Source organism: Hylobates moloch, unplaced genomic scaffold (assembly GCF_009828535.3).
Source record: "Hylobates moloch isolate HMO894 unplaced genomic scaffold, HMol_V3 SCAFFOLD_10, whole genome shotgun sequence".
NCBI classification, from domain to species: Eukaryota; Metazoa; Chordata; class Mammalia; order Primates; family Hylobatidae; genus Hylobates; species Hylobates moloch.
Window position 1 is genome coordinate 102231510 of NW_026652285.1, and position 26648 is coordinate 102258157.

A 26648-nucleotide genomic window follows, 5' to 3' on the forward strand; every position below is an offset into this window, starting at 1 on the left:
TGAGCGGAGATCATGCCCCTGCACTCCAGCGTGGGCAACAGAGCGAGACTCTTTCTAAAAAAAAAAAAAAAAAAAAAAAAAAATACTTAAAATAAATATCCTTTCAAGATTTGAGGAGTGAAGACAGAGTGAATAAGTAGCAGAGACAGAACTAGATCTAAGATGCCTAACTGTGGTCTGGCTGATTTACTGCCTCCAGAACAGTAATTCTATTTCACAACTAAAGCTATAGAAAGTTGTGGGTCAGGTGTAGTGGCTCATACTTCTAATCTTAGCACTTTGGGAGGCCAAGGCGGGTGGATCACTTGAGCCCAGGAGTTTGAGACCAGCCTGGGTAACATGGCAAAACCCTGTCTCTACCAAAAAACAAAAAACAAAAACAAAAATTAGATGGGCATGGTGGCTCACACCTGTAGTCCCAGCTACTAGGGAAGCTGAGGTGGGAAGATGGCTTGAGCCCAGGAGGTGCAGGTTAGAGTGAGCCAAGACTGCACAACTGCACTCCAGCCTGGGCAACAGAGCCAGACCCTGTCTCAAAAAAAAAAAAAAAAAAGTTTTGCATTTTGTTTTATATTCCTCAAAACAACACTTCTGAAGTAGATTGGCGTGGCTCATATTTCAAGGAAGAGGAAATGAAATTTAGGGGGGGAAATGGCAAAATCATATCTTACTAAAGGAAATTGCAATGAAATGTCCCCTTTTGTGACTCAGTGGTTATGTGGTTATGACAATAATGTAAAAACCCTGAGATTTTATGAAAAATGACAGAATCACCATATTCAAAGTATATGATCATGTGACAAGAACCTTAGAAAAAACTCCGTTTATGGCCGGGCGCGGTGGCTCACGCTTGTAATCCCAGCACTTTGGGAGGCCGAGGCGGGCGGATCACGAGGTCAGGAGATCGAGACCACGGTGAGACCCCGTCTCTACTAAAAATACAAAAAATTAGCCGGGCGTGGTGGCAGGCGCCTGTAGTCCCAGCTACTCGGAGAGGCTGAGGCAGGAGAATGGCGTGAACCTGGGAGGCGGAGCTTGCAGTGAGCCGAGATCGCGCCACTGCACTCCAGTCTGGGTGACAGAGCGAGACTCTGTCTCAAAAAACAAAACAAAACAAAAAAAAACTCCGTTTATGGAGTTTGCATTATGAAGACATTAAGTCATCATGAAGTCTTAATGTCTTCACATCAGAGCTTTTTGGTTTACTATTTTCTCATCTTCAGAGAAAAAAGTATAAAACTCTGAATGTTTCTCAATTTTTAAATTTCATATTCTAAGAATTTCTTCAAAGAGACAATGATTTCATTTTATCTTTAAACTAGAATAAAAGGATACATGGTAGCTCTGTCCTTGAATAAATGAAGAAGGGGTAGTGTTAATACTATCTATCACAACTTCTAAGGATATTGTTCCAGTTACTATTGTTGTATAAAAAATCACTCCCAAAACTTGATGGGAAACAACTATTTTATCATGGGTCAGGAATTTGGACTGGGACAACTTTTCTCTGCTCCATCATTGCTGAGGCCTCAGCTGGGAAGGCTTACAGGCTGGGGGGACCCAACTGCTGGGCGTTAGAATCATCTGGAAGCCCTTCACTCATATGGCTGGCAGCTGAGTATGACTGTTGGTTGAGACCTCGACTGAGCTGTCAACATGAACCTCTATGGTTGGCCTCTCTGTATGTCTCTTTATGTGTGCTGTTTGGGCTTCCTAACAATATGGTGACTGGGTTTTAAGAGCAAGTATCCTAAAAGAGCAAGGAAAAAGTGCATGGCATATTTGTGATTCTGCTTCGGAAATCATTAAAAAAAAACAGGGTCTCACTATGTTGCTCAGGGTGGTCTCAAACTCCTGGGTTCAAACAATCATCCCCTTCACCCCCACCCCCACCTGGGCCTCCCAGAAAAACCAGGATTCCAGGTATGGGCCACCATGCCTGGGGGCATCGCTTTAACCATACTTGGTCAAGGCTGTCACACAGATCTGCCTAGATTCAAATGGAAGTGGTGTAAGTCCCCTCTCACCCACTCAGTGGGAGGAGTCTTGGGGTCACATTATAAGATGAGCAATGTGGAATGGGCAATATTGTGGACATCTTTCCAAAATATAATCTGCCCACATGTGAAGTATCTCTAAGAAAGATAAAGAGGAAAATGAAACAATATTAGGTACAACAGAAATCTCAGTCAACAAGGTGTGAACTGAGTAATTCTAAACTTTCTCTCTTTATCTCCATGTCAAAATAAGCACATGGGCAGCTTTCAAAGGAAAAGCCTACACTATTATTCTGTCTTCAAAAGCCTATTAGAATGATGTGTGATATTAACTTCTGATTACTACCAAAAACTGAATGCCCATCAGTGGCCATTTATTTTTTTTTCCACTTATGGCTTGGTACATTAGTTCTACTTCTAAGCCTATCAGAACTTCCAGCTCCACTTATTATGTTGTTATAACAATTTGCAAACCAATCAACTCTTAACACTCTATACCCCTCCCAGTCTAAAACACGGTTCACACAATGGTTCTCAGTGAGGTAAACACTTTGGCAAACACAGTGCAGAGTTACTGTCCAAAAGGGCAACACATTATGACAGCTATGCTAAGTAACAGAGTTCTAAAGTTAAATAAAGTGCTTGGAGGAATATAACTATGCCAAGAGCTTAGCATTTTACCAACTTAATTCTAGCTTTCTGGTTATCCAAATTTATATCTCCAGCCTGGATCTCTTCCCTGGCCTCCAGATGCATATACTAAGCTATCGACGCAATATTAGATAATTAGTTATATAACAGACATCTTGTAAAATGTTCAGCACTACACTTCTGTTCTTCTCCCCATCAAGCTCAATCCTACTGTTCTCAGTCTCATTCCCTTACGTTTGTCCATAGCATTTATCATTATCTGATACACTGTAAATACAGATTACATATAAGCACAATGTTTTTTACTATTTGGTTAACTGCCATTTTCCCTTTGCCTAGAACAATGCTTGGCACATAAGTAGTTTAAAATATTGTTCTTTTTCTTTTCTTTTCTTTTCTTTTCTTTTCCTTTTTTTTTTTTTGAAACAGGGTCTTGCTCTGTCCAGCCCAGCCTGGAGTGCAGTGGTGCAGTCACCACTCACTGTAGCCTCAACTTCCTGGGCTCAAGTGATCCTCCCGCCTCAGCCACCACGTCCGGCTAATTTTTTGTAGAGATGGAGGTTCACCATGTTGCTCAGGCTGGTCTCAAACTCCTGGGCTCAAGCGATCCGCCCATCTTGGCCTCCCAAAGTGCTGACATTATAGGCATGAGCCAGCATGCTCAGCCCAATAATCTTTTTCAAATGAATTAATGAATGATGACTTATCTGGGTACCTGAATAAGTCATTACTAGAAAACCACAGAGAACAAAGAGTACCTTAAAATGATGATAATGTTTGTCAGTAGCTGACTGGGTAAGGACGTAGAATATTGCTAGATTTTAGATTTGCTATAAAGAATAAAAATGAGCAAAAACGGAGAATGCATGAGAAGGAATCAAAATGTTAAACAGTGCTACCTAAGCCACATCAAAACTACCTAGAAGAGCTTTTAAAATGACAGATTCTTATAAATGGCCAAGTGCAGCAGCTCACACCTGTAATCCCAGCACTTTTGGAGGCCAAGGCAGGGGGATCGCTTGGACTCAGGAGTTCAAGACCAGCCTGGGTGACATAGCAAGACATCATCTCTACAAAAAATGCAAAAATCAGCCAGGTGTGGTGCTGCAGGCCTGTAGTCCCAGCTACTTGGGAAGTTGAGGTGGGAGGATCGCTTGAGCTCGGGAGGTCAAGGTTGCAGTGAGCCTTGATTGAGCCACTGTACTCCAGCCTGGGTGATGGAGTACAAACCAACAAAAATTACAGATTCTTATACATAAAAAAACTACAGATTTCTCAGACTTGCCAATTTGGGGAATGCTAGAAAGTGATGAGATAATAAATATCCAGCATTCAATCTGGGTACCGGAATATAATCTCAGGCATGAAAGATTGAATAGAAATTGGAATTAAAAAGATCTAAACAGGGCCAGGCACGCTGGCTCATGCCTGTAATCCCAGCACTTTGGGAGGCCAAGGTGGGTGGATCACTTGAGGTCAGGGGTTCAAAACCAGCCTAGCTAACATGGTGAAACCCCGCCCCTACTAAAAATATAAAAATTAGCTGGGCGTGGTGGGGCACACCTGTAATCCCAGCTACTCAGGAGGCTGAGGCAGGAGAATCTCTTGAAACTGGGAGCCAGAGGTTGCAGTGAGCCAAGATCGTGCCGTTGCACTCCAGCCTGGGTGACAGAGCAAGACTCCGTCTCCAAAAAAAAAAAATCTAAACATAACTGACTGTGCTATAGTCTGCCTAAAGAAAGAATGGGTTAACAGGAAAGGAATCACCTACACAGCATCTATAAAACAGACTCTATTCTATCTGTAACGTAGACTGTCCTCCAGAGGAGGTAGATGCCTAGGGCTCCCATTGTCATCGGCCATTACACTCATCCAATCCTATTTTCATTTTATGCTCTCCAAGAAATGCTATACAGAATTTAGCTTTCCACTCAGATTAGCCTACAGGGAGAGAACGTACAGATCAGCCAACATGAATATCCAGTCGGCTTATGAATATACTTCTCACTATAAGTTTAAAATTCATTCTGGTGTATTCAACAGGCTTGGGAATTAGGTTAGCGTGAGTCACCTCCAGGCATATTGAAAATAAGAAATTTGCTAGCTTAAAAGAGCTGGGGAACAAACCCCGATAACCCTAACAAGGTTGTATCATCTGAGCAGAGACAGAGAGGACAAGAATGAAGTGCTGGTAGGTTCAGGTTTTGCACCCAGCTGGTGGAAAAAAGGACCTGTGGCCGATATTTGATTTACCCCACAAGCCAGGGCAGGGAACATTCCTCCCCCTTGAACATCTTGAAGTGGGAGGAGGCAGAGGGTGGCTCCTAGGCCTTCTTTGTTCACTACTAGGCCTTCCCTTGAATGTCCAAGGCTCCCCAGCAATCCGTTTTAACCTAATTCCACCCACATATAAACAGGTTGAGAAATGCAATACATAAAAAGGCTCTCTACTGAAACCTACTCCAGTAATCCAGTCAGCCAATCGGCCCAGCGCGGCCTGCAGCTACCGAGCTCCTCTCCATCCTTCTCCACACTGAAAACTGGCACCACAGGTACCTGCTTTCAGCAGTTCAAGGGTATTTCCCATGCTCTCGAGGTGAGGCCATAGTCCTCGCATGGTTTTTAGCTATAGTCTGCCTCTTCAGGCTGCTATTACAGCTCCATCACCTGCTCATCATTTGAGAGCTCTGTGCCCTCCATGACCCTTTGGACATACCATTTCCTTCTTCTTTTCCTGGAAGGCTCTGTCCAGATCCCCTCCACCCTTCTGACCACCCCACTTCACCTGTAAAACTTACTAGTCCTTCAGGACTCCACTTGGATGCCATTTCCCCACCTGAGTTACACTCCTGTACACATTTCCGTGGAGTTACCCTACCTTAGTCCTTATTACACAATAATTTCTTTCTTTTTTTTTTTTTTTTTTTTTTGAGATGGAGTCTCGCTCTGTTGCCCAGGCTGGAGTGCAGTGGCACAATCTCGGTTCACTGCAACATCCACCTCCTAGATTCAAGCGATTCTCCTGCCTCAGCCTCCTGAGTAGCTGGGATTACAGGCGAGCGCCATCACGCCTGGCTAATTTTTTTGTATTTTTAATAGAGATGGGGTTTCACCACGTTGGTCAGGCTGGTCTCAAACTCCTGACCTCATGATCTGCCAACCTCGGCCTTCCAAAGTGCTGGTATTACAGGAGTGAGCCACTGCGCCTGGCCTGATGAAATTTTTACAATTTTGTTTGGTTTCCTTTTATGCACGAAGTTATAAATATTGAGCACTACCACCACCACTCCTCCTGCCAAACACAGCCGTAACAAGAACTAAACCTCTCCAGGGATGACAGGGAGACTTCACACGGACACCTTACTTTTGAAACTGAACAATGTAAATAGCCTATTTTTAAGGATAAGTTAAAAGAAACTTTTTTCTTTTTTCCCCAGACAAAGTCTTGCTCTGTCACCCAGGCTGGAGTGCAGTGGCGCAAATACAGCTCACTGCAGCCAGCCTCGAACTCCTGGCCTAAAGTGATCCTCCCATCTCAGCTTCCCAAGTAGCTGGGACTACAGGCATGCACCACTATGCCCAGGTAATTTTTTAATTTTTAGTAGAGATGAGATCTCAGTATGTTACCCAGGCTGGTCTTGAACTCCTGAGCTCAAGCTATCCTCATGCCTTGGCCTCCCAAAATGCTGGGATTACAGGTATGAGCCACCGTGCCTGGCCAATAAGTAAAATGTAAATTTAAAAAGTCACTCATGGTGAAGAATATATTTTACATACACATATACACTTATGAAATCTAAATGTCCTTGCCCAAACATTTCCAGAAATTTCCATATCTGTTCCAATGCAAATACTTCTAAACCTCTTCATTATCTCTGCCAAGAAGAAATCAATCCCAAACTAAGCTGATAGGCAGAATAATTCATTAGATGTTTCAAGCAGCAAGTATCCAGCTTTTTAGGTGGGGAAATAATGTGACTTCAGTGGAACTTTTTTTTCAAAGTGGTAATAATAGCCAAAGAAAACTATTTCCCCCTAGGAAAAAACTTAAATCTTAAGGAGGCCCAAGTATACTGCTAAAAATTAGTATGATTAGTGTTTTGGAGTGGATTTTATTTTTGTTCAAGGAGGAGAAGATAAACATGCTATTAATATGACCTCCTGAAATCCAGATTTCCTGTCCAAAGCAACGATTTCCAGGCATTTTCCAAATATTAGGTTTATTTTATTGTTAACATGTACACCAAATTTTAAATCAGAAGGCTAGGACAGAAAATAGCTCATTTTTCATGAATCCTGCTTACAGCAGGAGAGTTCTACAATTTGTTCCCAGGGACCAGAGTTTTCTTCATTAACCCTCCCCATGATTATAATAATTTGTATTTACCTATCACCTTTCATCCAACAACCTCAAAGTACTTTATGAACAATCTCTCATCTTTATGCCTTCTTGTTAAGAGAAAGGCATGCATCATACCACGCTTTATAGATTGGGAAAGTGAGGAACAGAGATGCAAGGACTTGCCCGATACTAATAAATATTAGATTAGGCAAGCAAGGCAACCCAGGCTGAGCCCTCCAGCACTGCCTCACTCAACTGGAAGCACCCACACCGTTTGTCCCCAGAGCCTGTCTGGTCTTTAAATGGATTTCAGGAACCCATTCTCAATTTTGGCTGTGCAAATAGAAGTACAAGGGGAATAGAGATTCCTTTACAGGTCCCAAGTTTTCTTCTGCTATAGATAATAGAGAAAGTGTTTTGTTTCTTGTTCCTGAAGACTCAAAACTTTAAAACCCTGAATGTGGGCCAGGCACGGTGGCTCACGCCTGTAATCCCAGCACTTTGGGAGGCTGAGGCTGGCGATCACCTGAGGTCAAGAGTTCAAGTCCAGCCTGGGCAACACAGGAAGACCCCCCCCCCCCGCCCCCACCTCTACAAAAAAAACTTTTTAAAAAAGTTAGCCAGGCCGGGCTGGGCACAGTGGCTCATGCCTGTAATCACAGCACTTTGGGAGGCTGAGGTGGGCGGATCACGAGGTCAGGAGATTGAGACCAGCCTGGCTAACATGGTGACTAACACGGTAACCCCGTCTCTACTAAAAATACAAAAAAAAAAAAATTAGCTAGGCATGGTGGCGGGCGCCTGTAGTCCCAGCTACTCGGGAGGCTGAGGCAGGAGGATGGCACGAACCTGGGAGGCGGAGCTTGCAGTGAGCAGAGAACGCGCCACTGCACTCCAGCCTGGGCGACAGAACAAGACTCTGTCTGAAAAAAAAAAAAAAAAAAAAAAAAAAAAAAAAAAAAAAAAAAAAAAAAAAAAAAAAAGACAGGCCAGCTGCAGTGGCTCACACCTGTAATCCCAGCACTTTGGGAGGCCAAGTAGGTGGATCACGAGGTCAGGAGATCGAGACCATCCTGGGTAACACTGTGAAACCCCGTCTCTACTAAAAATGCAAAAAATTAGCCAGGGAAACGCCTGTAGTCCCAGCTACTAGGGAGGTTGAAGCAGGAGAATCGCTTGAACCTGGGAGGCAGAGATTGCAGTGAGCCAAGATCACGCCACTGCGCTCCAGCCTGGGTGACAGAGTGAGACTCCATCTCAAAAAAAAAAAAAAAAAAGTTAGCTAGGCGTGGTAGTGTACACCTGTGGTCCCAGCTAATCAGGAGGCTGAAGCGAAAAGTTCATTTGGGCCCGGGAGGTTGAAGCTGCAGTGAGCCATGTTTGTGCCACTGCACTCCAGACTGGTCGACAGAGTAAGACTCTGTATTCCTCCTTGTTCTTTCTCAATTTTATTAAAAATAGTTTTCACCAAGACATAGTTCTGTTAGGCAAATTCAGAAACTTGATACTACTACTAATTAATATCCACATGAATTAATTTATTTAAATTAGAAAAGAGAAACAATAACTGGCTTTGAAAGAATTAGGAGATTACTGGACATCCATGAAGCATCTGCTTGAATACAAGCTTCATTCATGACTGTTTCTGCTGGCTCTGCAGCATTTAGTGGTGTGAGTCATTAATTCTCAGTGATTCTCAATATGAATAACATCAAATGTTTTATAAAGCAAAATCTACAGCAATGACGGGGAAATATGAGTGAGTGGTGGGGATAAAGGGAACTGTGTACTACTAACACAGAAGATCCAGTTTTTGATCAAGTGCGGTGGCTCATGCCTGTAATCCCAGCTCTTTGGGAGGCCAAGGTGGGAGATCACTTGAGCCCAGGAGTTCAAGGCCAGCCTGGGCAGCATAGACAGACCCCGTCTCTACAAAAAAAATACAAAAATTAGCAGAGTGTGGTGACATGCGCCTGTAATCCCAGCTACTTGGGAGGCTGAGGCAGGAGAATCACTTGAACCCAAGAGGCAGAGGTTGCAGCGAGTCGAGATTGTACCACTGCACTCCAGCCTAGGCAACATGGAGAAGTGCCAAGAAATGACTTGCTGCCCAGCTGCAAGGACTGTGGCTAGCATGCAGCCTCCTTTAGGGTCTACCTCATCTTTTGATTCGAGGGCATCTCTTCTTGTAGCACCCCCAACCAATGACTGAGCAACCTGGCAGCCAAGACCACCCTCTTCTTGGGACGACCTCTGGCCAATGATAAAGGAAGGCAGAGGTACAGAGGCCTAGCCATTTCTGCCAGAGGATTCTTGTGTCTGCTCTGGAGCTCCCCATTGGCCTGGTGGGGACTCTGTCAGGTCTGCATTGTGAACTGATGGCTTCCACTCTTCCCTTCACAGGTGTTACTCCCCAATAAAACTGCACTCCTGACTCCATCTAAGCATCTTCTTCCAGGATATTGGCACAAATGGTACTTACCTTGCTGCATTCTTGTAACAAATAAACAAGATTATGGATGTAAACACTTTGCCCAGCACCTGGGACATGGTAGGCACTCAATAAATGGCAGTGATGATAACAGTCATTCAAGAGTTTAAGACAATAGGGATGCCAGGCACGGTGGCTCATGCTTGTAATCCCAGCACTTTGGGAGGCCAAGATGGGCTCTGCAGCATTTAGTGGTGTGAGTCATTAATCACCTGAGGTCAGGAGTTCGAGACCAGCCTGACCAACAGGGAGAAACCCCGTCTCTACTAAAAATACAAAATTAGCTGGGCATGGTGGCACATGCCTGTAATTCCAGCTACTCGGGAGGCTGAGGCAGAAGAATCGCTTGAACCTGGGAGGCAGAGGTTGCGTTGAGCCGAGATCATGCTATTGCACTTCAGCCTGGGCAACAAGAGTGAAACTCCATCTCAAAAAAAAAAAAAAAAAAAAGACAATAGGGGATGGCACGTGTGAAAATATTACAGTAACTACAGAGTTCATGCAATTATAAGTTATTCCCAGTTTTGGAACCACGGAGAAAGTAGACGAGTACAAATGGAAACTGTGGCTGCTATTAGGTGTTGATGTAGGAATTAATTCTTACTAAAAACCTAATTCCAATCACTAGAACTGTATGCTCTTATTTAAAAAATCACATTGTTTATATGATGTTATAGTTTACATGTGAAAGGGATTATGGCTTTTGCAACAAGAAAATGGAAGTTCCATCTACCTTTCTTTGTTGGTGGGGGTGGTGGTTTGAATCTATTTCTAGTATTAAACAATTGAGGTTGTTGCCAGGCACGGTGGCTCAAGCCTGTAATCCCAGCACTTTGGGAGGCCGAGGTGGGCAGATCACAAGGTCAGGAGATCGAGACCAACCTGGCTAACACGGTGAAACCCCGTCTCTACTAAAAATACAAAAAATTAGCCGGGCGTGTTGGTGGGCGCCTGTAGTCCCAGCTACTCGGGAGGCTGAGGCAGGAGAATGGCGTGAACCAGGGAGGCGGAGCTTGCAGTGAGCCAAGATGGCGCCACTGCACTCCAGCCTGGGGGACAGGGAAAGAAAGACTCTGTTTCAAAAAAAAAAAAAAAAAAGACTCCGTCTCAAACAATTGAGGTTGTTAAGCTTTACGTAAGTTTAACATGGAATTTTACAAATAGGATGAGGTTTGAGTTAAAGGTTGGTCTAAAGTGGAAGATCAAGATAAACTGATACTAAAAACTTACAACTGGGAGCGGTGGCTCACGCCTGTAATCCCAGCACTTTGGGAGGCCAAGGCGGGTGGATCACCTGAGGTCAGGAGTTTGAGACCAGCCTGGCCAACATGGTGAAATCCCATTTCTACTAAAAACAAAAAATTTGCTGGGCGTGGTGGCACACGCCTGTAATCCCACCTACTCGGGAGGCTGAGGCAGGAGAATTGCTTGAACCTGGGAGGTGGAGGTTGCAGTGAACTGAGATCATGCCATTGCACTCCAGCCTGGGGGACAAGAGCAAAACTCCATCTCAAAAAACAAACAAACAAACAAAAACTTACATACCCCCAAATTACTCTCTAATATAATACACATATTTGGCCTCTTATCATTTTTAAAAAAAGTTTTTTAACTAAACACATTACTAGGCTCAAGCTCGTATGAGTGTGCAAGTAAAACAGGAAACAAATATTCCTTTATAAACACTAATTCCAGAAGACTTCACACCCACATTCTAAAATCTAATTAGATTAATTTCCCAGGGCATTCATGTATTCTTACTAGCTTTCAATTCTTAAGTGTCAAAATAAAGCCTTATTTTTAAATGTAGGTGGTGTTGATGAAACAAGTATGAGTAATACTTGCAGGAAACATAATATTAGCTTTAGCTGCTTAGTGGGTGATACTTGAATAGTTCTTCAAAGAACCACTTTCCATGTCTCACCAATGTAAAGCATGAGTTGTAATGTGTTCACATAGTAAGTATAGACACTTATAAAACTCTTTTACGTGCTTAAAGTACAGTTTTGCCTACCAAAATGGCAATTTACACAAATTTTCAGGATTCTGTCTAATGCACAAAGTGAAGGCAACAAACTGGTATCTAAATATCAACTGCAAAATCTCCAGGCCTCCCACGGTTTGTTTTCTTTTAATATCCACTAAACAGAAAAGACGTGTGCAAAGTTTGGTCGCATGGAGAAGTAAGGATGGCAAAACTAAGTTGATTTTGTTTCTCTTCTGAAGCAGTTCTGCCCTACCCACCATGGTTCAGGGAGTATTATCTCCCCTGTTGGTCTTGCCATGTTTGTCCCAAACAGAAATCTCTGAAGGGTTAAGAAAAAGGAGCAGTAGGCCAGGCGCAGTGGTTCACGCCTGTAATCCCAGCACTTTGGGAGGCCGAGGGGGGCGGATCACGAGGTCAGGAGATTGAGACCATCCTGGCTAACAAGGTGAAACCCCGTCTCTACGAAAAATACAAAAAATTAGCCGGGCGCGGTGGCGGGCACCTGTAGTCCCATCTACTCTGGAGGCTGAGGCAGGAGAATGGCGTGAACCCGGGAGGCGGAGCTTGCAGTGAGCGGAGATCGCACCACTGCACTCCAGCCTGGGCAACACAGCGAGACTCCATCTCAAAAAAAAAAAAGAAAAAGGAGCAGTACAGGCCGGGCATGGTGGCTCACACCTGTAATCCCAGCACTTTGGAAGGCAGAGGCGGGCCGATCACTTGAGGTCAGGAGTTTGAGACCAGTCTGGTCAACATGGTGAAACCCCATCTCTAGTATGAAAAATACAAAAATTGGCGGGGCATGGTGGTGGGGGCCTGCAGCTACTCAGGAGGCTGAGGCATGAGAATCACTTGAATCTGGGAGGCAGAGGTTGCAGTGAGCCGAGATCGCGCCACTGCACGCTAGCCTGGGTGACTGAGCAAAACTCCATCTCAAAAAAGAAAAAAGAGCAGTAGAAGAGCTAGGGACGATTGTTAATAGGGTTCTCCAATTTAGCATTCAAGGGCAGTAAGAAGAGGTAATAATTCTCCAATACCTGGAACTGTTAATAATTAATTACTTTAAGATTTAAAAACTAGTTTAAAATTTTGACACACCAGGGAAAAAAATTCTACACACTATAAAGTGTTCTTATACAAACATATGTACACATATCATGCCTAAGTAGAATGAACAACAGAGAAGGGATAATTTTTCAAACCCTACTTTAAAGGCAAAAAAGGTACTTAGACTGTGTATTTGGGGGCAGAAAGGATATGGAAAATCTCTGTACCCTCTCAATTTTGCTATGAACCGAAACTGCTCTAAAAAATAGAGTCTATTTTCCAAAATGATACCTAAAATTATATATATTTTTTACAACTGCTGAAGTGCAGAAAGGTGTTATAATTATCTTCCCATTATTTTTAAAAAGCAAATGTTAAAACAAAAGAAAAAAAGGGATTTATTCATTTATCCAATAAATATTTATTGGACTCCTACACAGAGTCAGGCATTGTTCCCAGTACAGTTGGTAGACAATCTTCACAGGGCTGCCTCTTGAAAGTGCACACCACGATCAGGGTCAACATATTCAACAGTTGAATGTACATTATATGCCTGGCATGGTTCTAAAAATCACAGGTAGGCCGGGCGCGGTGGCTCCCCAGAACTTTGGGAGGCCGAGGCCGGCGGATCACGAGGTCAGGAGATCGAGACCATCCTGGCTAACACGGTGAAACCCCATCTCTACTAAAAATACAAAAAATTAGCTGGGCACGGTGGCGGGTGCCTGTGGTCCCAGCTACTTGGGAGGCTGAGGCAGGAGAATGGTGTGAACCCGGGAGGCGGAGCTTGCAGTGAGCCGAGATCATGCCACTGCACTCCGGCCTGGGCGAAAGAGCAAGACTCCGTCTCAAAAAAAAAAAAAAAAATTCACAGGCAAAAAAAATTACATACAATCGGCCGGGTGCGGTGGCTCACGCCTGTAATCCCAGCACTTTGGGAGGCCGAGGTGGGCGGATCACGAGGTCAGGAGATCGAGACCATCCTGGCTAACACAGTGAAACCCCGTCTCTACTAAAAATACAAAAAAATTAGCCGGGCGTGGTGGCGGGTGCCTATAGTCCCAGCTACTCAGAAGGCTGAGGCAGGAGAATGGCGTGAACCCAGGAGGCAGAGCTTGCAGTGAGCCAAGATCGTGCCACCCACTGCACTCCAGCCTGGGCGACAGAGCGAGGCTCCGTCTCAAAAAAAAAAAAAAAATTACATACAATCAACACAGGTGGCTCTTTTTTTTTTTTTTTTTTGGGGGGGACAGAGTCTTGCTCTGTCGCCCAGGGCGTAGTGAAATGGCGCCATCTTGGCTCACTGCAACCTCCGCCTCCCGGGTTCAAGTGATTCTCTGCCTCACCCTCCCGAGTAGCTGGGATTACCCGCGTGGACCACCACGGCCGGCTAATTTTTGTATTTTTAGTAGAGATGGGGTTTCACCATGTTGGTCAGGCTGGTCTCAAACTCCTGACGTCGTGATCTGCCCGCCTCGGCCTCCCAAAGTGCTGGGATTACAGGCGTGAGCCACCCACCGCGCCCAGCCCACAGGTGGCTTCTTACTATGCTAACCAATATGCATTATTCAGGTTTCTCTGTTCTCTTTCTTGTACATACTTCATTTCTCATTAGCCCCAGAGCAAATAAAGATGACAGAGAGGATACTAGGAGGCAGCAAAACCAGGTTCTGTCACTGAATAATTTGTTAGCTGCAAAGAGAATAATTACGAGGAAGGCTTAATTTTGCAGTGGATTTATTCATACTTCACACTAATGAGCAAGCTAATAAAAAGCTGAACTAACACTTCAGTAACCTGTCACTTCCCTCAGTAAGTAGGCAAGGAAAAAAAAAACATTCAAATGTAAGCAACTCTTGCTTTGCCATTTCTCCAACAACCAGTCACAACTTCAACAAATCAGTGAACATATTTACCTTACTAACACTGCCTTTTTAACAAGTCTTCAGTAAATGTATTTTGGTTAATTTTACATAAAAACATAATTTTTCTTTTGACTCTGATGTTACAGGGTAGAGGTAAAACCTACTTTCTATGCTTCCACGTAGATATCTTTTAATGTATATGTGACTTACAACAGATTCAAGCTGGTGTCTTGCACACACCATAGTTGTTCAATAAAAATTTTGAAAATTGATTAAAATGCAATGTTATGAAGAGCTGTAAACTATTTTATTATAACCCAATTACTTCAAAATGGCCATTTAAGCCTGGGTGAGGTAGCTCACACCTGTAATTCCAGCACTTTGGGAGGCCGAGGTGGGCAGATCACTTAAGGTCAGGAGTTTGAGACCAGCCTGGCCAACATGGTGAAACCCCAACTCTAGTAAAAAATACAAAAAATTAGCCAGGTGTGGTAACGCACACCTGTAGTCCCAGCTACTCGGGAAGCTAAGTCAAGAGAATCGCTAGAACCTGGGAGGTAGAAGTTGCAGTGAGCCGAGATCATGACATTGCACTCCAGCCTGGGCAACAAGAGTGAAGTTTTGTCTCAAAAAAAAAAAAAAAGAAAGAAAGAAAGAAAGAAAGAAAGTTTATTTCTATGGAGGGACTAAAGAAAAGTAAAAAAGAAAGAGGAAGAGAAAGGTTTTACTCCCCCTACAAAGCAGGATGTGGCTTAGGAGCAGGCCTTCAGTGTAAAATGCACTTTAGAAACCTGTAGTTTTTTTTTTGTTTTTTTTTTTTTTTTTACGGAGTCTTTCTCTGTCCCCCAGGCTGGAGTGCGGTGGCGCGATCTCGGCTCACCGCAACCTCCACCTCCTGGATTCACGCCATTCTCCTGCCTCAGCCTCCCGAGTAGCTGGGACCACAGGCGCCCACCAACACGCCCGGCTAATTTTTTTTTTTGTATTTTTTAGTAGAGACGGGGTTTCACCGTGTTAGCCAGGATGGTCTCGATCTCCTGACCTCGTGATTCACCCGCCTCGGCCTCCCAAAGTGCTGGGATTACAGGCTTGAGCCACCGCGCCCAGCCCAGTTTTTAAAAGCCTATATTGATTTTAACCTGAAGTCCTAAAATGTATGTAAAATCTGATAGTATTTGTGAAGGTCTCTGCAAGCTGCAACCACCTGTTACAAATAACTCATGGCCACCCAAACCGTAGCTCTTTCTCCATCTAGAAGAATAATTCTGCCAAGTTCGGCTTGAGCGCCCCATCATTATCTCATTATACATATGCATGATTCCAAAGCCACCACTCAAGGAAAACCCTTAATCACTGCCCTCCGCTGGGCTACCCAATGTACCACACATCACCAAGTCTCTGACCACTGGAGAAACTGGGGTTTACTTTTCATAATCTAGTTTTTTTAAATCTCAAAAGCTCACATTCTAGTTTTTTTTAATCTCAAAAGCTACTAAGCCTTACACATCTTTGCATTTCACCTGAAAACTTAGATTTTGCATTTCTCTTAGTAGCACAATCATGTGTTCATTCCTTTCCCTATATTAAACTGTAAGCTACTCAAAGGCAAATGCTGGTACTCATAAGAACGTCTTTTTTAAGGTCAAGCGTGGTGGCTCACACCTGCAATCCCAGCACTTTGGGAGGCTGAGGCAGGCAGATTACCTGAGGTCAGGAGTTTAAGACCACCAGCCTGGCCAACACGGCGAAACCCAGTCTCTACTAAATATACAAAAAATTTAGCCGGGCATGGTGGCAGGCGCCTGTAGTCCCAGCTACTTGGGAGGCTGAGGCAGGAGAATTGTTTTAACCTGGGAGGCAGAGGCTGCAGTGAGCTGAGATGGCGCCACTGCATGCCAGCCTGGGCAGGCAACAGAGCAAGACTCTGTCTCAGAAAAAAAAAAAAGAATGTCTTTCTAAAAACTCCTCATTGCCATACACTTGCATATACAGAACTGTTAACTGATTCATTCTTCCTCATAAAATTGTCAAGTGAAAAAATTACAAATAGTTCACATCCTTCTCCTTTAAAACTATTTTCCAATTACTTGTATTGTAGAAAATGTCAAATATATATACTAGAAAGAATAGTATAATGAACACTTCTGTACTCAGCATCTGGCTTCAACAATGGCCAACTCTGTCTCACTATCTCCCACCTACTAACAACCCAAATAATTGTGAAGCAAATCTAAGATTTCATAGCATTTATATTTGTATATATTCCAGTTCCCATTTATTTTCTTTTTTCTTTTTAAGAGGAGGCCTCTCCAGATATTCCCCAAGCTGTTCTTGAACACCTGGGCCCAAAAGATCCTCCCGACTCGGCCTCCCAAGGTGCTGGGAATACAGGCCTGAGCCACTGCGCCCGGCCTCTCTCATTTATTTTCAACCACTCCTAACCCTGCCTTCCTTCCCATTTCTCCACCCTCAAAAAGAAATGTACAGAATAATGCAGGCAATTGCCGCTGTTTTAGCAGTTTTGCTCATAGCCACTGCCTCTCTTTGGAATTATATTCTATCCCATTCACCAACATCACTGAACTGTCCACCAAGGTATTGTGTTCGGTCCCTATTTCACTTAGAAATATATTGTACATTTTCCCTCCATAATTCCATCCACCTGTCTGAACAAGTGAAAAAAAATTGTGCCACAATTTCTACTGTCTTGATAAAGATTACTTCTGATTTGCTTCCCCACCCCAGATAAGCTAAAGAGAGCTAAAGGGAGTGGAAGGATTAGAAGAGGAAAGAAACTTCAATACAGCACTCAAAGTGGTAGATTTTGCCTAAACCGGCGTGTGCAAATATTTTAAACTATTTTATTTTCAAAATGGATACTTGTAAACATCAGCGGAAATTTTGTCATGAATCCCTTTTAGGCAGAAGATGTTTATAAAATGAATTATCTTAATTTAAGGGAGCTATTGCCCTCAGGATTTTGGTAATAACAACCGTAGCTGCTTCTGTACCTAACAAATGGTTATGTAAAAACAATTAAAGCAAAACAAAACAAAACAAAACAAAAAACAAGGGAGGATGCGCTCTGTTTCCGTAATTGCTCTAACCTTGTTTTATTTTGACATGAGATTTCTTGGCCTCATCTCAGATAGCAACACCACCCTACACTTTCTCCTCCACACCCTTTGCAAATAGAATTCCAAATGGTAGTGCAGGCACTTCAGAGTTCATACTGGGAAATGGCTCATCTTGAGGGCATTTCAGTGCAGTAACTGAGATTTCGTCTACTCCTTCCCGGGCCGCCGCACTGCCCATCCCCTGCCCAGTGATGTCCCCAGGAATCCGGGGACGGCAGGAAAAGAGCTCCATCCACAGCCGGCCACTCGCCTTCCCGGGGACGGCCCTCAGCCCTGAGGGCTGCCCGTTTACCGTGCGCATCCTCCGGCCAAGCATCCCCGCGAGGCGCCCCTCACCGCCAACTTTCCCCATTGGAAACTCTTTTCTCCGAACAACCGTTAAAGATCATTGACCCCGCGAACGCCTCTTCCTGAGGGAGATCACGTAAGATCTCTCCCCAACTCCCACTTTCCCCTCCAGACCAGACGTCGCAGTGCCCACATCCCACTCAGGATTGAGCTACCCCGAAAGAACAAGTGCGCCCGGAGCCGCCACGGGCCAGAAGTCCTCGCCTCCAGAGCGAAGACCGCACTCTCGCCCCGGCACCCCAAAACCCGACCCCCGGCGCTCGCCCCGGCCGCCCCGCCCCCGGGGAAGCGCCCGATCCGCCAGCGCCTCCGCGGAGCCAGGACAGAACTCGCGGCCGGGGCGCCCAGAGACCCAACGCAGCGCCGCGCAGCCGGGGCCTCCACGCCCCCACGCCCGGTCCCGGCCCTCCCCGGGCATCCGCGGCTCGCCCCGGGGGATTAGGGCTCGGCCCGACACACACCGCCTGCCCCTGGGCGCCGGGGACAGGGAGGCCCGCCCGCGCCTCTCCTCAGGCCGCCGGGGACCCACACCAACTCCCCTCGCTTCCGAAGGACGAGCCGGCCCGCACCTCCTGCTCGGGCCAAGGCCGACGAGGGGCATTGGTACCCCGCCTCCTCCCCAGGCCGCGGGGACCCCGACCAGCGCGCCCTCGCCTCCGCCCGGCAGCGCGGCCCGCGCCCCCTCCCCAGGCCGCGGGGAAACGCAGCGCGCGCCCCGCATCTGCCCGCGGGCCCAGCCCCTCACTCACCCAGAGCTCGGTGCCCCAGCTCATGGTGCAGGGGACGCTAAGGGGCGCTCCGCGCGGCGGGCGCGGCTCTCTGGTCCCCCTCCCCGGCGATCCCTTTGCCCCCCGAGATCTCCGCGACGGCGGAAAGCCCGGAGTCCGCGCGGCCTCCTCCGGCTCGCAGCTCCTCGCCCGGGGTCTCCTCGGCGGCTCCTCCTCCCCGCCGCTCCACAGCAAAATGGCCCGAGGAAGCAGCAGCCGCGGCCGCCGCAGCGCCCGCCCGCCCTACACCCGAGAGAGGGGGAGGGGCGGGAGGGGAGGGGCGCGGGGGCGGGGCCGGCCTGACAGCTCGCGCACGCGCGCCCGCCCCGCCCCGGCCCGGCCCCCTCCCCGGGCTCCCCCGGCCTGGTCCGCGTCGCCCTGGGGTCCGGAAGGACGCAGAGGGAGGTGTGAGGGACGGCGGGACCCGGATCCCTAGGACTCCCTCTGCCAATCTCCTAATGACTTCTTAATGACCACTCTGCTCGCAGTACTAGCGCTTGCCTTGAAACCCGGCAAGCCCTGGGATCACCGATGCTCCGCCGCGGTCTGAGATCGCTCCCCTGCGCGCAGCGCCGCTCTGGATTTAAAGACAATACTTTCCCCTGGCAGCCATGCGCGCCGAGCAGAGTCAGCCCGGGAGGCTCTTTTCCCACCGCCGGAGGGAGGCCCGAGAGTCCCGGAGGCTGGCGCGGTGGGAGTGGGGAGGTGGTAACTGCGCTCTGTGCGAATAGAGACGTCGAGCGCGATGGCCTCGAGTGGCTAGGGAAAGAATCCAGGGGCGGGCACCCAGTGATTTCCAATCTCTGAAACCAGTGATTTCCAACTTGTTCAGCCAAGAAACTCTCAGGCGTGAAATCACGTTACCGCCTAGGGTAAAAGCAAAGGCGTGGGGTACACAACTTGTTTGGTTCATATCCAGCCTCCCGCACGTGCTGGCCCGGCAGAGGCGGACAATTGCTCCACCGCGGGAAGCGCAGAGCACAGTCCACCAGATGGAGGCAAATAACGCGTCCATCTCACTGCCCGGAGGTGAGGATCAGGGGTGAGCCAAGGCCTAGTGTTGGTAAACCCAGCGCTCATTTTATCAGTAGACGGACTCCTTCTCTATATATCCAAAGGTCTGCACAAATGTTGTTCCTGACAAGCTATGGAAAATGTTTGGAATTCCAACTCCTGAATCACTAGCCCTTTCCCCACAGCTTATCTTTCTCCCTCGGTTAATGCTACTACTGGATCCTTTTCTGAGTAACCGTGCGACTCCCAACATGGGCCCCCAGTTAAAAAATATTTTACGATGATGCATTTCTCCAATCCCGCCCCACCATTTTCAACCTGCTTATCACTCTCCTCCATTAAAAGGTGGAGCTAACCCGGGTCTGGTGGCTCATGCCTGTAATCCCAGCACATCAGGAGGCCCAGGCGGGAGGATGGCTGGAGGCCAGGAAATTTGAGACCAGCCTGGGCAACATCGCAAGACCCTGTCTCCACAAAAAGAAAAAAAAGATGTTAGCTGGGCATGGTGGCATGCACCTGTGGTCCCAGCTACTTGAGAGGCTGAGACAGGAGGATCGCTTGAGCCTAGAAGTTTGAAGTTGCAGTGAGCCATGATGGTGCCATTGCCCTCCAGCTTGAGCAACAGAGCAAGACCCTGTCTCAAAAATATTAACAATAATGAATTAAAGCCAGGCGTGGTGGCTCACGCCTGTAATCCCAACACTTTGGGAGGCAGAAGTGAGTGGATCTTCCGAGGTCAGGAGTTTGAGACTAGCCTGGCCAACGTGGAGAAACCCTGTCTCTACTAAACACACAAAAGTTAGCTGGGCGTGGTGACAGGGCGCCTGTAATCCCAGCTACTCAGGAGGCTGAGGCAAGAGAATCGCTTGAACCTGGGAGGCAGAAGTTGGAGTGAGCTAAGATTGTGCCACTGCACTCCAGCCTGGGTGACAGAACGAGACTGTGTCTCAAAAAATAAAATAAAATGAATAATAATAATAAATTAAGAGGTGGAGCTACAAAAAAAAAAAAAAAAAAAAACCTCTTGCAGATAAACCTCCAACTCTACTTCCTTTGTTGGGCAGTTACAATAAATTTAAGTTGTCAAAACTGTTTTGGTCTGCCTTTTTTCAGTTACAACCCTCCCTTCCTGCCCACCCCCATTCTTGTGTCTGTATAAATATTTTGCTCTCAGTTACCAGGTCTGAGTTCTCTTTCCTCCAGAGACTGCTAGATATATAACAATGAGAACCGCCAGCTACCTATCTCCTAAGGCAGATTAATAGCCAGAGTGAGTTGGAGGGGGAAATTCAAACAATGCCGCACAGTTTAGTCTGCTAAAATTTGGAAATGGTACATGCAATGCAGGTTTATCTAAGACTTTGCCTCAGTAATCACCTTCCTGCCAGGGCTTGACTTTTTAGTCAAATACAGTGATCTAATCTTGACCAAGTTCTTGGAGACTTCTCAAAAACAGTGACCACTTGTGAAAATACTCCAATCAAGAAGTAAAACAACCTGCTGCTTTAAAGAGGAGAAAGAGGAAGAGGAAGGGACAGCAGAAGAAAAAAAGAGACCACATGAAGATGAAACTTTTTAAGACGAGTAAGCAGGAAATTGTTAGTTATAGGAAGGAACCCATTAAAAGCTGCCGCAGAACTCTATGGATGTGAGTTAATTATACAACACTGCAAATATCTTTAACTTCATTAAGCTTTGGCAGTAATTGGAAAATGCTTGAAAGTGTCAGAATCTTCAAAAAATAAAGGAGAGAGACACCAATGATCATGAAGCCATGAGAACAAGGTTTGGGATAAAATGAAATAAGCCAGCAGAAAAAAGGCTAAAATATAGCACAGCATTTTTTAGGAAGAACTAAATCCACTTCAGTTTCCCTTCAGAGCAGGAGGAAGTGATTCTAAGACAAGGAAGTATCTCCATTAACAAACTACTGTGACCTGACCTACTTAGGAATCAGTTTTCACCAGGGGTACTCTAAACTCTATGTAAATGCTGATATTATCTGGGGGGTTAATCTGGGTTGCATATACTGGTTTCACCTCTCATAAAATCTAGGGAACACTGACTTACAAAATTATGATCTTGGTGTGATATTACAAAATATATATTTGGTCTGCAACCTTGTTTCCTGAAGTATAGCTCCTAAAATCCTTAAAAACCCCCAAATGATGTCTTTTTATATACTAATAGATGACTGATGGCTGACAGTCCCTAAGTATTGGTATGTCAAGATGGGACTGGTCACCATAAAGACCAAGACAAGATTAGAGGCGTGGGACTTTTATCTGCACCCACACTGTCACTCCAACCTCTGGGGACTGGGGAGAGGCGCTGAAAGTTAAGTTGTTCAGCAGTGGTCAATAGCTTAATCAATCATGACTATATAAAATAAAGCCTCTATTAAAACTCCAAAAAACAAAGTTCTGAGAACTTCCAGATAGCTAAACACATAAAAGTCCCTAGAGAGTTGGCCGGACATGGTGGCTCACACCTGTAATCCCAGCACTTTGGGAGGCAGAGGCAGGCAGATCACCTGAGGTCAGGAGTTCGAGACCAGCCTAGCCAATATAGTGAAACCCCCGTCTCTACTAAAAATACAAAAAAAAAAAATTAGCCCAGTGTGGTGGTGGGTGCCTGTAATCCCAGCTGCTTGGGAGACTGAGGCAAGAGAATTGCTTGAACCCAGAAGGCAGAGGGTGCAGTGAGCTGAGATTGCACCACTGCACTCCAGCCACTGTACTTCGGCAACAGAGTTGAGACTCCGTCTCCAAAAAAAAAAAAAAAAAAGTTCCTAGAGGGTGGCATGCCCAGAGAGGGCACAGAAGTTCCACTCTCCTTCCCCCATACTCCATACATCTCTTCATCTATATCCTTTAGAGTAAACATGTTTCCCTAGGTTCTGTGAGGCACTGTAACAAATTAAACCCAAAAAGGAGGACTTGAGATTTCTGATTTATAAACAGTTGGTCAAAAAGACAGATCACATAACCTAAAACTTAAGATTGACACCTACTTGGGGCGGGGTGACCAAGCCCTCAACCTGTGATATCTGACACTATCTCCAGGTAGATAGTGGCTGAGGCAGGTGAAGATCGAGGCTGCAGTGGGCCATGATCTCACCATTAGACTATGGCCAGGGTGACAGCAAGACCCAGTCTCTAAAAAAATAAAAATTAAAATAAAAATTAAAAAACACTAAATTAAAGGACACTCAGCTGATGTCCACTACAAAATTAATTACTTGGTTGGTGGTGGGAATAAATCCCAACACATTTGGTCACAAAAGTCCCCTATGTTAATTATTAAGTAAAAAACAAAACAGGTGGGTGCAGTGGTTCATGCCTGTAATCCCAGCACTTTGGGAGGCCAAGGCGGATGGATCATGAGGTCAGGAGTTCGAGACCAGCCTGGCTGACATAGTGAAACTCTGTCTCTACTAAAAATACAAAAATTAGCTGGGCATGGTGGCGCACGCCTGTAGTCCCAGCTACTCAGGAGGCTATGGCAGGAGAATCACGTGAACCCGGGAGGTGGAGGTTGTGGTGATCCAAAATCGCACCACTGCACTCCAGCCTGGGCAACAGAGCGAGACTCCGTCTCAAAAACAAAAACGAAAAAAAAAAACCCTGTAAGTTTATGTTTTTTTTTTTTTTTTTTTTTTCCTACTCTCAGTGGGGAACTCAAACGTGTTCCGCTGAATAATCTGATCACATGGACAGTATTAGCAAGGAAATAAGGTATCTGGTCAAACAGAACAGAGACCCTGTATAGGTGGCTGTGTAGTTAGAGGCAAACAATTATTGTTAGGGCTTTTTGGCAATTCTAACCCTGCCTGCAACTAATAAACATCTAATACAGGGTCTTAGATGGACAGATATTTATATAGCTGTAGATAGATACGAGATTTTAAAGCAGATAGGGTTTTGAAATTGTTAAATTGGGATCCCGGTGTTCCACTACTTATTAGTTGTATGGCCTTCTGCAAGTTACTTACATTATTTGAGCTTCAGTTTACTCATTCAGAAGACAGGGATCTTGGCCAGACGCAGTGGCTCACGCCTGTAATCCCAGCACTTTAGAGGCCGAGGCAGGCAGATCGCTTGAGCCCAGGAGTTCAAGACCAGCCTAGGCAACATGGCAAAAACCCGTGTCTACTAAAAATACAAAAAAATTGGGTGTGGTGGTGTGCCTATAATTCCAGCTACTCAGGAGGCTGAGGCAGGAGAATCGCTTGACCCTGGGAGGCGGAGGTTGCAGTGAGCCGAGATGGCGCCACTTCACTCCAGCCTGGCGATAGAGCAAGACTCCATCTCAAAAAAAAAAGACAGGGATCTCATAGGTTGTCATTAGTCTGAAATGAGAGAACTGGGGTTGAGTACAGTCTTTGGTGTTAGCCAGATTTGGATAGTTCTGTCCAGACAGCTATAGAGAGCTTTGGCTGAATTACTTTCCTTCTCTAAGCCTCAGTTTTCTCTTTTTTTTTTTTTTGAGATGGAGTCTCGCTCTGTCTCCCAGGCCGGAGTGCAGTGGCTCAATCTCTGCTCACTGCAAGCTCCGCCTCCTGGGTTCACGCCATTCTCCTGCCTCAGCCTCCCGAGTAGCTGGGACTACAGGCGCTCGCCCTCAGGCCCGGCTGATTTTTGTATTTTTAGTAGAGACGGGGTTTCACCGTGTTAGCCAGGATGGTCTCATCTCCTGACCTCGTGATCCGCCCGCCTCGGCCTCCCAAAATGCTGGGATTACAGGCATGAGCCACCACTCCTGGCCAGTTTCCTCTTCTTTAAAATGGAAATATGGCCATGCACAGTGGCTCACGCCTGTAATCCCAACACTTTGGGAGGCCAAGGCAGGCAGATCGCTTGACAGCAGGCATTCAAGACCAGTTTGAGCAACATGGAAAAACCTCGTGTCCACAAAAAATGAAAAAATTTGCCAAGCATGGTGGTGCACAACTGTAATCCCAGCTACCTGGGTGGCTGACGTGGGACGATTGCTTGAGCCTGGTAAATTGAGGCTGCAGTGAGCCTTGATCATGCCACTGCACTCCTGAGAGCGAGGCCCTGTCTCAAAAATCAAACAAATAAAATGGAAATAATGCCACTTCAAAGGTTATTGTAAAGGTTGAAAGAAAGGTGGCTTATGCCTATAATCCCAGCACTTTGGGAGGTGAAGGTGGGAGGACTGCTTGAGCCCAGGAGATTTAGACCAGCCTGGGCAACACGGCGAAACCGTCTCCACAAAAAAATACAAAAATTAGCCCGGCATGGTTGTGCTTAGCTACTTGGGGGCTTGAGGCAGTAGGATCGCTTGAGCCTGGGAGTTGGAAGCTGCAGTGAGCCGTGATCGCACCACTGTACTCTAGCCTGGGAAACAAAGTAAGACTCTGTCTCAAAAAAAAAATAAAATTAAAATTAGAAGAAAGAATATGTATAAAATGTTTAGCACATAATATACACACAAGTGTCAGTTCCCTTTCCTTTCCTCCTGTTTTCTAGAGGATTTTTACTGATTGTAGAAAATAAAGCAATCCTGGCCGGGCGCGGTGGCTCACGCCTGTAATCCCAGCACTTTGGGAGGCCGAGGCGGGTGGATCACGAGGTCAGGAGATCGAGACCACGGTGAAACCCCATCTCTACTAAAAATACAAAAAATTAGCCGGGCGCGGTGGTGGGCACCTGTAGTCCCAGCTACTCCAGAGGCTGAGCCAGGAGAATGGCGTGAACCCGGGAGGCGGAGCTTGCAGTGAGCCGAGATTGCGCCACTGCACTCCAGCCTGGGAGACAGAGTGGGAGACTCTGTCTCAAAAAAAAAAAAAAAAAAAAGCAATCCTTTCAGCATTTTCTTTTTTTGTGTGTGTTTTGTGTTTTGTTTTTGTTTTTAGAGTGGTCTTGCTCTGTTGCCCAGACTGGAGTGCAGTGGCATGATCATAGCTCACTGCAGCCTTGAATTCCTGGGTTCAAACGATCCTCCCCAGTAGCTGGGAATACAGGCCTTTAAACATTTCCGATGCAGGAGGATCGCTTGCCTGAACTTACAGTTGACTGGTTGTCTACTGGTGAAGAACTACTTCTAATGAAATTCTCAAGATTTTTTCTTCTTCAGAATAACTTGTTTTTGGCTTAAAATTTCCAACTTCTTTTGCATTCGAACTACTTACTAGGGACCCAAGAAAGCAATCAACTGGAAAAAGTGGAGTAGGATAAAACCAGGAACTCTATGGTGAGTGAAATGCTAAAACTGCAATGAATTTTTTACAATGAATAATCCAATTCCCCTGTAAAGATGTACATAAAATCAAGAAAAACCGCCTGTCCTGGCCGGGCACGGTGGCTCACGCCTGTAATCCCAGCACTTTCGGAGGCTGAGGCGGGTGGATCACGAGGTCAGGAGATCGAGACCATCCTGGCTAGCACGGTGAAACCCTGTCTCTACTAAAAATACAAAAAATTAGCTGGGCGTGGTGGCGGGCGCCTGTAGTCCCAGCTACTGGGGAGGCTGAGGCAGGAGAATGGCGTGAACCCAGGAGGCGGAGCTTGCAGTGAGCGGAGATCGTGCCACTGCACTCCAGCCTGGGCGACAGAGCAAGACTCCACCTCAAAAAAAAAAAAAAAAAAAAAGAAAAACCGTCTGTCCTGTGGCTGAGCAAGTTATACACTAGGGTCGTCAGGTTGAGGAGTAATTTTGAAGTTCCTCTCCAATCCACAGGATTCAAAGTGTGTCAGAGCCTGGCTTTCCCATGATCACTTTCTGCAAAAAGATGCACTTGACGGCATTCCTGATACCCCAAGAAATGCATGAAAACTTTAGCTGCAATCCTGGAAGAAATGGTCTTTCAAGTCAAAGAACGAAAAGTAGCATTTGACTTCTGAATGTATTGCTAGGCCCCAACTTGACCACTAGTTTCCTATACTGTCTTAACGGAGGCTTTTGGTTTGCAATATCAATCAACTCTTTTTTTTTTTTGACAAGGTCTTGCTCTGTCACCCAAGCTGGATAAGTGTC

General features: G+C 45.9%; 1 protein-coding gene across 20 annotated transcripts in view; it reads right to left on the reverse strand.

Moving 5' to 3' along the window:
* The window catches only part of FNBP1 (formin binding protein 1), a 161971-nt gene extending 143101 nt beyond the window's left edge, over nucleotides 1–18870 (reverse strand). For 15 of the 20 annotated variants that reach the window (XR_004249980.2, XR_009215196.1, XM_032165396.2 and 12 more), the window contains exon 1: nucleotides 18615–18782. Coding sequence is in view for 18 of the 20 variants with exons in the window: in XM_032165396.2 (XP_032021287.1) it covers nucleotides 18615–18638 (24 nt within the window). In the remaining 2 variants the exon portion in view is untranslated. Of the gene's footprint in view, nucleotides 1–18614 lie in introns of all 20 variants that reach the window. The other 5 variants (XM_032165402.2, XM_032165400.2, XM_032165393.2 and 2 more) reach the window with 2 other exon arrangements.
* Nucleotides 18871–26648: the final 7778 nt, after the last annotated feature.